The sequence below is a fragment of the Lactuca virosa genome, chromosome 4, assembly GCF_052849685.1.
Source record: "Lactuca virosa cultivar CGN04683 chromosome 4, Lactuca_virosa_CGN04683_v6, whole genome shotgun sequence".
NCBI classification, from domain to species: Eukaryota; Viridiplantae; Streptophyta; class Magnoliopsida; order Asterales; family Asteraceae; genus Lactuca; species Lactuca virosa.
Genome location: NC_136429.1, coordinates 29,442,394 through 29,455,533, shown reverse-complemented (window position 1 = coordinate 29,455,533; position 13,140 = coordinate 29,442,394). Strand labels below are relative to the sequence as shown.

Below are 13,140 nucleotides of genomic sequence, written 5' to 3'. Positions count from 1 at the left end.
TACATACTAATTATAATTGGTACGGTACACGGCTTGGGAAAAAAATACTCGGTACCGTACCAATTCCACCCCTATCATATCCTGTGCATTTACTGGAAATGGAAAAAAGAATGCATCATTAAAGATAGACGTGTGGGCGATAGATGGCAATGGAATTGGAGACATGAAATAAGGGGTGGGGCTGAAGAAATTCAAATGAAGGGGTTGATAGAAACCATTCAAGGTGTGCAACTTAGTCATACTCATGATACGTGGATTTAGGATTTGAGTGGTGATATCACTGTTCACTATAAGTGCAATTAGAAATTTATAGATGATATTATCTTGCCAAACGGGTTGATTGAAATTAGATGAAACAAGTACTTACCTAGAAAAGTCAACTTATTCTATTGTAGATGTAGATTGAATAAACTTCCAACTTGTTCCAATTTGATTAATAGAGGGTTGGATATTTCGCCTACTCTTAGTAAAGTTTGTGGCTTACATGAAGAAGACACTCATCATGTTTTTGTCGACTGTGATGAAGGGAGGATTTTAGTGAAATGGTGTGATCGTGATATGCCAATGTAACAGGGTATAACGAACGTATCACACGTAAAACAAGATAATTTAATAATATTTAATAATTAATCAACAAGGATTTGATTAAAGCAAACTTACATCACATCACATCAATTTGAGCAAAAAATAATAAAACAATTTTAATTTGTTGTCAAGAACACTAACCATTGACTCATCACGTCTCGATAACCGAAGGCGAGTTAGAAGAAACCAAGTCAAAGGAGTCATTCCGCGGTGACATCTCCTCAGCTCCATCTATGTCGTCGATCATTTTCACAACATGTTCCATGGTAGGGCGTTGATCCACTGCACCTGAGGTACATGATAAAGCAATGTTCATCAGCTGGACCATCTCTTCTTCAATATCCTTGTATCTCATCAGCTCCAAATCAAACACCTCCGCCGTCCATTCTTCTCTCGCCACCGACTGAACCCACCGTGGCAGGTCCAGAACCCCACTACCGTCCACATTGGATGGGCATTTTCCGGAGAGAAGCTCCATTAACAGGACCCCGAAAGAGTAAATGTCGGATTTTTGAGTGGGCTTACTACGGTTGTTGCCGGCCGCTGATAGTTCAGGTGCACGGTAGCCGGCGGATCTTGGGGCGGCAGTTGGAGGGGTGAAGGAGGAGAGGCCGCAGTCGGAGACGCAGGCGTTGCCGGATTTGTCGAGAAGGATGTTTGTGGATTTGATGTTGCCGTGGATGAGTTTAACGGAGGTGCCGGTGGTGTGAATGAAAGCCAGGCCTCTGGCAGCTCCGGCTGCTATCTTCAGCCTTGTTGACCAGTTCAATGGTGTTCTTCCTGGGCCCCTGTTTCCTATTTCATACATAGCAAATAAAATAGATTATTGAATTTTAATTTCCTTTTATTTTGTATTCATCGAATGTATTATTGTGAACCCAAAAAACTGTTCATATTCTCTTCGTGATTTTGAGTTTTTAGTTTTGGGGTTCAGGCGTTCAGCCACATCGGTTTTGGATGAATAAACAATAAACATAGGATAAGATATATAAATTTTATTGAAGTTAAAATCCATAAAAATATTGAAATATATTAACTGAATTTTAGAATATATAAAAAAACTACATAAAAGAAAACTAATATGGATTTTTTTTTTTTTTTTTTGGAAAATAGCAATCAAACCAATAACTTATACGTGTTATAAAAATGATATCAATGTTCATTTCTGTCGATATTTTAAAAGATTTGATGTGTCATAATGATTTTTAATTTACTGTTATTATTCCCATTCCTTTCATAATTCGGATTCCCGAAATAACGTATAACAGAATAGTGACAAAAAGAGAGTGTGTGACTGTGAGCGTGTGGGGACACAGAAATAAAAAGTGAAAGATGAGGGGTCGTAAGGGATAAATCACCAAAATTGGTGATTTAGAGAAAAGAACAACAGAGTTTGCAGCTGCCCCCCCGAAGATTTTGTAATTAACTCTTTCATATGGCCACTATAAAAAAAAGTTATCGGTTGACCCGTCCTAAATAAGTAATTAACGGACACAATACTTCCGTTTTAAAACTTTACCAAATTATTAAATTTTAACAAAGACAGACATAATCATACCAACACCATTCGGATCGAATCGTATGGAAATGAGGAAAAGTCCAAAAGTAATACTAACATGGATCCTTTTAAAAGCAAAATAATAAACATAAACAATAACATGATTGAAATTAAAATGGTTAATTATTGTAGTAAGAAATTATATATACGTATAATCATTGGCATATAATTTCTCTTCGTTTGGAAGGTTCATTAATTTCTCAAGCGAACTTTAATTAATTACTTATCGTCTTTATTTGTTTTTTACTTTTTCTGAACGTGGACCATTTTAACTCAGTACAAAGTACAAACATTAAAACATTAAAAATATTTATAATTTATCTTAATAACAACAAAATAAAAATCACCATCGACAGCTAACTACCAAGGACCATAACCAACACTTCACTTTCATGACAAACATAACACAAAGATTTTTTATAAATATGAATTATATTATTTTTATTAAAAAAATAATTTATGTTATGATCACTTAAATGATTATCTTGTTTCAATTTTTTGTACAAATTAATTAACATAAACATTTTGGATGTTTGTGTATATTCTCAACTTAAAACAAAATTTTAACGGAGAAATAACGTACCGTGAAGAAGCCAGAACAAGTTGCCGTTAGTCATGTAATCGTAGACAAGCAATTTTTCATCTTTTGCAAAATAATAAGCTTTCAAACTAACGACGTTAGGATGCCGTAAACTCCCTAAAACCTCCATCTGCTGTTCAAATTCACGTTTACCACCAGTCACCACCTCCTTCAGCCGCTTAACCGCCACCACATGCCCGTCATCCAACACCGCCTTGTACGCCGTCCCTAACCCACCTTTACCCAACATCTCCGCCGACGCTCTCAACAAATCCTCCAGTTCAAACCTCTTCGCTCCATCAAAAAACACCATTCTACCCTTCTCGAACGAACTCACCGGCGGAGTTGGGTACGCTGTCTTCTCCACTTGCTGAACGTTCTTCTTCTCGTTTATCGATTCTTCGCCGGATTTCTGACAGAAATAGCAGTACAGTAGTAACGACACTAATGCCAGTACCAAAACATCTCCGATTATAATGGCTGCAATGGCGAGAGTACTTATCTTGTTATTTCCAGATTTTTTATTACTAGGCACTGCCGCCGTCCAAGGCAGGGAGGTCGGAGATGACGACACATCAGAGGGTATTTCGGGTTCCTTGCATCGGAGAAGTGGGAATCCGCATAAAACCGAGTTGTTTAAGAAAACGGAATCGGAGAACCCCGAAAGACTTGCAGGTATTTCGCCGGAAACGTTGTTCATAGAAATATTAAAGTCCTGTAAACTCGATAAATTCAGAAACCGAATCGAACCCGAAAACTGGTTTTCCTCTAAACGTAAAGTCAACAATTGAGTCAAACGGTTGAGTGTAGCCGGAATACCGCCGGAGAGGTTGTTATGGGACAGATCGAGACGGAATAGAGAGGGTAACAATGGCGGGAACTCGCCGGAGATCTGATTATAAGATAGGAAAAGCAGTTTCAGAGAAGTGAGATTGGAGAGATCGGGAATTGGACCGACGAGACGGTTGCGTTTCAGAGAGAGGACACGAAGCTTAACGAGGGAGGTGAGTGAGTCGAATTGTCCATGTAGATTAAGGTCTTCAAGGACGAGTCCGGTGACTCGGTTATGGAGGCATGAGACGCCGTAGAAGCCCGAGGACTTGTCACATGGGTTCGATGAGTTTTTCCAGGAGGAGAGCTTGTTTGAGATGTCTGAGGACGATTTGAACGACAGTAATGGAGCTAGGTCTGGGTGGTTGCTAGGTGGCAGAGTGGCATGGAGGAGAGAGAGGTGGAGGAGGAAGAGGAAGATAGATAGTATGGTATGCAGATGCGACGGCGGTGGTGCCGCCATTGTTCCGTGTGAGAGGGAACCGGCAGAGGGAAGTGGAAGGTGTATATGTACGGCGGAGAATGGTAACGACAATTGGTTATATTAACGGTGATGATCCATCGTTGTCCTATATGTCACCTTTGGACATTTATGTTCTTCTATTTGGTCCATTAACATTATCGATTCTTTTATCAGTTTTGAAGTAAAGTAAAAGTTTTTTAGACCGTTCAATTTAATGAAAATATTTTTAAAGTAAATATTTATGTGCTTAAACATATTAGTTAGCTCATTAATCATCATTTGTTTACTTAATTCAAAACCCTAATTATAAGTTTTAAACTTTAATTTTGAAAATAAATTCGTAAAAATAAAATTAGGTGCATTTATATTTTTAACATGTAATTAATCTTTAAGTAAATCATATAAGGATTATCATTTGGGTAAATAAATGTGAATATCGGTGTTGAAATGCCCTATGAGATGTTTTTATATGATTGTATTTTTACGTGTTCAAGTTTGGGGTTGGAGTGAGACGGGTTTTACATGTTTAGTTTATAAGGATGAGCCGCAGACGGGGATCACCGTCCTACCCAACACCCCTGCGGGCAAAATAATACCATAACTTAACTATTTTTATTTATTAATTAAACATTTTACTAGATGTAATATATATATATATATATATATATATATATATATATATATATATATATATATATATATATAAAATTAGTGTAATATAAAAACTTATAAAAATTAAACGAGTAGAAAATAGATTAAAGAAGTTTAAACAGTGAATTTCGGGACATACAAGGTTAACATGAGATTCAAGAAAATGGAGGGGGGAGTGGGAGGGTGATCTTGAAGATCGAGGATGAGGTCACGGCGGAAGAAACTACATTCATCCATGTTTAATCTGGTTGGCATCCCTAAATATGAATCAATCAACTATTAATTTGATTTGCATAATAAGTGATGAGTTAGGTATGATTATTAGATCATTTTAGAGGTTAAATATTAATCATCAAACTTAAATCTAGCATTTTACCATTGAAGTGAATTGCTTTTATGATCAATAATACAAAAAAAGGGGGAAGAAAAAAACGTTTGATTCTACTAGATGTTTTTTTTTTTAGATTTATGTTTAGTACAGTTAACCTCATAATAATGTTTCAGAGTTGCAAGGATTGGTTTGTTTGGTATTTTTCTCCAGTTTTTCGTTTTAAATTTATAAAAGTGTCTGTTTTAACATTGTGTTTGCTTTTTTATGTGATATTCGCTATTTTAATAGAGTTCACGTAATTCTTCAAATTTAAAGCATTTAGGTTTATTATCGATCTTTTTTGTTAAAGAAAAATGGCATGATTGGCATTAATAATGTACTTGTAATTGAATTTAGATAACCAGGAACGAAAAAGAGGCATTGTTTTTTACAATTTTGATCGAATATGTTTAGGAGGGTCCAAGCTAATTATCATATACATATTTGGACCCAAAAAAGTGGAAGCCTGTCTTTTATAATACATTACACTAGTACATGACTAACAACAAAGACGAAAAACACCAAACTGGATCTATTGAAAATCTTTTCGTTTCATGATGTGATAGTTTTACCCGATAAACGTTGTCAAGACTAGTTTAAGCATGTGCATTTTCAACTAAGGTAGATATTTGGCTAAATAAATCCGTAGTCAATCTAAAATATATCATAGCAAATACTTATACACTTATACCCAACAATCCTCTTACACTTGTATATTATACGTAATAACCAAAGTTTAAATCAGTAAACAAATAACCAAAAAAAATATCTTTTTTCAAATTCGATTACTTGAATATATGAATAATCTTTTTCTCTCTTTCCACCTTTTTCTTTTCCTTTTTCTTTCTCAAAATCAAAATCGTATATTGTCTCCATGTCCAGATGGCTTTATTGAAATTATAAATTATCTATTTGCTTTTATTAACGAAAACAAACTTATATTTGACTCTTCTTCCTCCTTGGAGCTTTCATCCATATAACACATACACACCTTAAGAAATTTGAAAAAAAAATCTAAAAAAAATACAAATCATAAAATCGAACATAGTACTATATCCGAGAGAAAAAAAAATTGGAAAAAAAAAAATTAGTATCATTAAAATTGAATCATGGATCATAAAAATTGAAGCATTGATCATTTTTATCAATGCTTCAATTTTTATGATCCAATTTTTTTTCTCTCCGATGTAGTATTATGCTCGATTTTATGATTTGTAATTTTTTAGATTTTTTTTCAATTTTTTTAAAATTTGTCCTCACGAGTCTTCACTTTAAAAAGAGTCACTACTAGAAAAACAGTCTTTTACGACGCGCAATGCGTGTCGTAAAATGCTAAGACGACGCGCAAATGCGTGTCAAGGAAGGTCTTGTCATAACGAGAGACGACATGCTTTTGTGTGTCGTCTATTTACGACGCGCATTTACGACGCGCGTTTATGACACGCACTTACGACGCGCAGTTATGACACGCAATGCGTATCAAGGAAGCCCCTGTCATAAAGGAAGACGACACGCATTTGTGTGTCGTAACCTTACGACACGCGTGTTTATGACACGCAAAGTGTATCAAGGAAGCCCTGTCATAAAATAAGACGACACACATTTTTGCGTGTCATAATTTTAAATGTTTTTAAAATTATATATTTTTGATAGATTTACTTAATTTCAAATTAAATAACACATTAAAAGTCTAATAATACAAAACAAAAACCATAAACAATAAAGATAATTCATTGCACTAATATGTCAAATACAAATAATCATTCCAATAGTAAGTAAATGTAACACATTGCTAATATTGCATAATATTTATTATAGAAAACAAAACATGTACAACATTAAAAGAAACTGATGACTAAATTCTCCTTTGACAATTTCCTTTCTAAAAGAATAACCTGAATAGATAAATTACTAAATCCATATCACTCATGCTCAGATCAAACCGTTCATCCATCTAGAGCTTTTTCATCACTCTGCCTAGAAGCTTCCCTTTCTTCCATTTTGACCCTGGGCTAGGTAAATTCTCAGGCCTCCCTGGACTTCTTGGAACAGAAGGTGAAGTGGCTGCTAAATTTGACTGAGAGAAGGGTAAAGAATTGGAAATTTTAACCACCGGAGGAAGCGGTAACCGGTGACTTTTCTGTTTCACATCTTCTGACCGATCTGCCCCTCCCCCTGCCCTTGGATGAAGTGGTGTCACTGCCCCACTATGGATTCTAGAGCTAGGACCTGGACTTGTCATTTTAGGACTAGGAAGTGAAGAACACTATGGGCTACCTCTACTTGGTTTCCAAAACAACCCTGCCATGTCACCTCCCATGGATGTTAATTTTCACTCTGTTATGACTAGGAAGTAGAGAAGTTTCATTTTGTCTCATTCGACCAGTGAATATGGTCCACCTAAACAATGAAATTGTAGTGAATCATAGATTGAATAAATATCAATAAATCACAATGCTTTGAAAATAAAAATTAAAGAGTTGACCTCACAATGCTTAGAAAATAAGAATGCAAAAGAAAAGGGTTGAAGCAGAGTTAAGAACGGTAGGGTTGAACAAACTATCACACACTACCTGACTTGTAACTAATTAAATACAGCAAATTGAACCCTAATGTACAATAGAATCGAAGTAAACTCGTTCAAAAAATCGAACTGGTAAAATTATGATTCAAAAATCAAACCTGTGATGGAAATCAAAAATCTTACATGTGATGGAATCGTCGGCTGGAGTGGAGTCGACGGCTGTGTCTATGTCGGAGATGAAAGCCTGGCAGGAGATGGGTGTCGTCGCGTCGTCTAGTCTGGTTCGCATATGGGGGAGTGGAAGAAAGGGAGGCATTTTAGAGCCTTTTTCTTGTTTTTGTTTTCCGGATACACTCAGTACAGACTCGGTACGAGTCATACAAGAAGGGTGAAGAACTGGAAGAGGGAGTGGTTGAGCTTGAGGTCTTTCTTGAAAACTTTGACATCTTGCCACAAGTTTGGATTCTTTGGAAGGTGACACGGATCTGGACTGAATCCTAGATAGAGACCCAATCTCTGAAACTGTGTCACTACAACCTCTCCGGGAACCACCTGATTTTTGGTCAGAAGAGATTTGCGGATTGTGTCAATGATACTATCCTTGCTTGTCATCTTATTTACTTCTTAAATCGTAATAACAATATCTATGAAACCGCAGGTTGGGCTTTAGGTTAGAGAGAGAGAGAAGAAGAAGACGAAGACCCTAGGCTTCTTTCTTGCTAATTGGAAGAGGAGCGGGTTTTAATTTTTCACATGGAATAGGCGGCATTTTAATTTTTGGGGATTTCATTTCCCGCTTAAAAGGCGTGTTTCATTAAAAAAAATATAAAGCGACACACTTACACGACACACAGTTTATGATAGGCGTCCTCCGTATATCTTTTTTTTTTCTTTTCTGACACAAATGTTAGGGCACGCACAAATGTGTGTCCTCTATCCTTCAAATTTTATAAGAGATGACATTATTTTTAGGGCACACGTTTTTGCGTATCGTAAATCACTGTGTGTCATTGTTTGCGCGTCATTAAAGGTCTATTTTCTAGTAGTGAGTCCTCACCCGATCTTATATATATATATATATATATATATATATATATATATATATATATATATATCGCAAGGTTCAAATATGGATTGACATCTATTGTGTAGACGTGTGGACATTGCTATTCTATAAAAATGACTAAAAGAATAGGTTGTTTGGTAATGTGAATACGTTCGACTTCACACAACTACGCGTTCTCACTAATTAAATCGTCAAAAATTGTATTATAGATTTTTTTTATGATTTTCATTGTCAGAATGTGTTCTTGATAATCATATTTTGTACGAATGAAAATTAGTGAATAGCGATATGTGAGAACAAAAATTTTAAAAAAATTAGTTAGAATCCATAATAATGACGATATTTATGTGAGGTTGAACATATTCACATTACCAACCAATCTATTTTTTTGTCATTCTCATAGAATAACACTATCCACACAATAGATGTCATCCACGTTTTAATATATATATATATATATATATATATATATATATATATATATATATATATATATATATATATATATATATATATATATATATATATATATATATATATATGAGAGAGAGAGAAAGAGGTTCATCTATAAACTTGAGTTATTATGTAAATGTATTACGAAATAGGATCTAGCCATTTGATATAACATTATAATAAACTTCACTAACCTTTTAAAATAGCCAAATGAAAAACTTATAATTAAAAAAAACACAAATAATTATCATCGGTTTTGATAACTATATTAGGAACTAATCGTATTATCATACATACATTATCATCAACGATCCTCTTTAACACAAAAAAAGGTCATTATCCCTATTATAAGTTTTTTATTTTTAAACAAATATGTATATATATTATATATAATTAAAAACAAATTGGGCCTTGTGCAGCTTCCCCCTCCTCCCCCCCCCCCCCCCCCTTCAACGCCCCCCATGGTCACCATCACCTACAAGACCGACGCCGCCATTATCCTCTTACGATTCAGATCGTTGCTATTGGTTCTTCATCTTGATCACCATAGATCGTTACTACCAGTTCTTCATCTTGATCACCACACGTTTGTTTGCCTTTGACCCAAACCTGCTTTTGATTTCAAGGAGGAAGAAAAATATGTGATTTTATATTTGATGGAGGCTTTGTGGGAATCTATTCAATAATGGAAAAGAAAAGACAATTTCTCTTTGCTGCTACCATAAACAAACAAACCTAGAGCAAAGAGTCCACGAGTGGCGTACTCCGGTATGAACCCGTCTTGAGGTAATTGTAGAAAGAATAATACCATGGTTCCCATCGTCCTCGTAATCTTCCTCGTCTTGACTGGTGAGAGTTCATCATGTTCCAACTCCCGATAGTCTTCATCCAAGAAGAGAAATGAGTCCCGTTCGGCGGCATCTTATTGGAATTTTTTTTCTGAACTAATAACCGATTTGGGAGAACCAAAAGATATTTGTCTTCTTTATACTCGACCACGTAGTCAACGGTGGGGTGGATTATTTTATGTTTTATTCTTCAAAAGTGTCATATTTGCAACTGTAAATTATATTCATTCTTACGAGAATGTCATATGTTTGTACTTGTAATTTACGTTCTTTTATTTCATATATTATTCATTAAGAGTGTATTATTCTTAAAAAAATGTCAGTTATGCACTTGTAATTCATGCATTTTTATTCAAAATATCTTTTATTTTGTAAAATGTTAATATTGTTATTCAAAAAATATTAGTTATGTAATTGTAATTCATGTTTTATTTCTTAATAATGCATTTTATTCTCATTCTCATGAACATTTTTACCAGTAATCATATTTTATAAATTTGCATTGATCTTTGAAGAATTAAGATAAAATCACACATTATGTATCTAAGTGGAGAGATGATATGGGGAATCTTCTTATATCCTAATAAATCTGCAACTGTCCAATAAAATGTTTTTCAAGCGTCATTCCTAATGTAGCTCAATGATAAATTTCCCAACAAAAAATCTTTATCAATGTTGCTCAATCTTATAGTTTTAAAAGTATAAACGTCAAAACAAAGTGAAAAGTGGAATAGTTATAATATTTATATTAATCACACTCTATAGATAAAACGAACAACAAACATACAAAATGGAAGTTTTTGGTTGGTAAAAGGAAAGAAGGGTCTCATATAAGGTTGTCAAGATCGAGATATTTTTATGATTATTTTTATATTGTACGATGATATCATCATCATAATATTGGATCAGACTCAAAGGGTCCTATATGGGTTCAACACATAACCACATTATAAGACCTAACCAAAAACCCATATGAAATGACTCGTGTTAAACTAAACATATGTATGTTCAATTATGAACATACCATGTTTAGAGATGAACATTATGTTGGAAATAGATGTCCAATATCATAATTAATTGGTATAACTTTGGGAATAATAACAAAGTTGCCCTCAAGAGCTAAAATAACTAGAAACTAATTTGAGAGATTAAGATAAATAGTTTATTAATTTATTACAGGTTAATAAATTACTGAGAAACTTGTTAAAAATAATTAGAATTAATTTGTAATTAATTTGGATATAATTTAAATATGTAGGGGTTGAATGATAATTGTTTAATAATTGAGCAATATGAACATTATGGATGTCCATGAGTGAAGAGCCTCCATAATCTTTTAGATAGTTGATAAAGATAACAATTTAAATCATGATTAAATCTGATTATTTAAGTGATTCAAATTAGGTTTATCTGAAAAATACCACAACTATATAAAGACCCATCTAGGCCTTAGAAAATCCGATCATACTCTCTATAAGGTTGAGAATTTCAGTTTTCCAACCTCTATCTCTTTCTCTCTATCTCTCTTTCTTTCTTTCTTTCTCTCTCACACACACACACACACACTCTCTCTCTCTCTATCTATCTATCTATCTCTATCTCTCTTTTAAAGCTATATGGTTTTAGTATTTTGGGAGTGAGCCATTATAGACATTCTACTTTGGGTGCTAGACTTTTCAAGAGCAACAGAGGAACTCGAAATCTTCAGGAGTTCAAGTGAAAAATTCAATTTTGTCAAAAGTTTAGTAAATCAATCCCTTTCTTTAGTTTTATATTGCTAGTTTTGAAAGTATGTTGTCATAATAGTTAAACCTAGATCTAGGGTGCATATACACTTAATGTTTATATTGAAAGCTTTTGTTGCCTAATTTTCATGTATAGATGCCTAGTAAACCCATCAGTGGTATCAAAGCCATTTGGTTTTAATTATAAACATTACTTGAAAAACCAAGAAAAACAGAAGAAACATGGTACTCGCATGGCGCAGCACGTGAATAGCATATTTTGGGATTTATTGCTATAATTTCAAATTTAGCATTTATCTTTAGTATTAAACATTATTTTAATGTATTAAAATTGGATAATTAAACTGAGAAGATAAATATGCCTAAAAGACTAGAAATTATGGATAATGATTTAAAATAAATAAATTAAAAGTTAATTAAGGATAAATTGTTTAAATCACATAATTATAAATTGTTTAAAATTTACCCTACGTATAATTATAAAATACTATAAAAGAATATGTAAAGAACAAAAGAGTTTATAGATGTAATACGATTACTATATGTAAAAGAATAATACAACATGTGTCCTCACATGTTTAATTAATGACCGTCAGTTGAATCAAGACTAGGCCTCATTCATGAAGCCATGTTATAAGAGATGTATAAGGAAACGACCTATAAAATAACCATTGAATGGTTGTCCTTTTCACTCACTGCTTCTTCGTATGGTGAATTGTCGTTAGTTGAAAGTGTTCAATAGGACGATGTCTCGTTAAGAGTATAACAAATAAAAGTACAAAAAAAACTAAATTCTCGTTCTTAGTTATTTTAGGAGCATGTGAATAGTTGCCAATCCATGAATGATGCACATTATTTCTTATTGTTTATTTATGGAGTGTGTGTAGTTAACTAGCACATAAATTTTTTGACGAAAGAAGAAGATGATGTGAAACTTGTGGTCGTGGTTTGTTGGTGAAACGTTTGTGGTTAACTGACACACTAATTTGAGGACCATGACATAATTAAGGGTCACACTTTATTGCATGGTTGGTTCACCATCTAATTTGTGAGACCTCAGTATCCTAGACACAATTACAGGATGTGCAAATCCGAGATTAACATGCCATTGAATAGTTTCAATGAATTTTAAAAGATCTAGGAATTTCATAGTGATTGAATTTAGTAAAGTGCATTACCTACCTAAGTTAAATTCATGATATGATTATGGTATCCCTATTCATAAATCGAATTGAAAATATGGATCCTAGCCTTAAAATAAATTGGGTGATTATTTAAGGATTAAAATCAATTAACTAAACTTTGTTTCTCCTTTTAGATGTAGGGTATCAATGGTCTTCCTCTCCCACCCTCCACTCGTCAATTCTAACTTTTCCCTTATTTATGTTCTTCAAAGAGAGAAGCTCATTGGCGGGGCTAATTGTTGGATTATGTGTCTAAGTCATAACTATATTTGGTATGTACTT

The 13,140-nt window shown here is 33.8% G+C and overlaps 1 protein-coding gene across 1 annotated transcript; it reads right to left on the bottom strand.

Moving 5' to 3' along the window:
• Positions 1-588: 588 nt before the first annotated feature.
• Positions 589-4,143, bottom strand: LOC145103842 (putative leucine-rich repeat receptor-like protein kinase At1g68400). Its single transcript, XM_079041110.1, has 2 exons — positions 2,727-4,143; positions 589-1,380 (listed from the first exon to the last, which is right to left on the bottom strand). Exons 1-2 carry the CDS (start codon positions 4,015-4,017, stop codon positions 737-739), a joined length of 1,935 nt encoding a protein of 644 aa, XP_078897236.1. The 5' UTR covers positions 4,018-4,143; the 3' UTR covers positions 589-736.
• Between the last annotated feature and the right edge of the window lie 8,997 nt (positions 4,144-13,140).

Bases quoted from the DNA above. Each gene is read 5' to 3' on its own strand.
- LOC145103842 (XM_079041110.1), bottom strand. From the start codon at position 4,017: ATGGCGGCACCACCGCCGTCGCATCTGCATACCATACTATCTATCTTC. The intron at 1,381-2,726 runs GTACGTTATTTC...TGTATGAAATAG, and splicing joins CTTGTTCTGGCTTCTTCACG to GAAACAGGGGCCCAGGAAGA.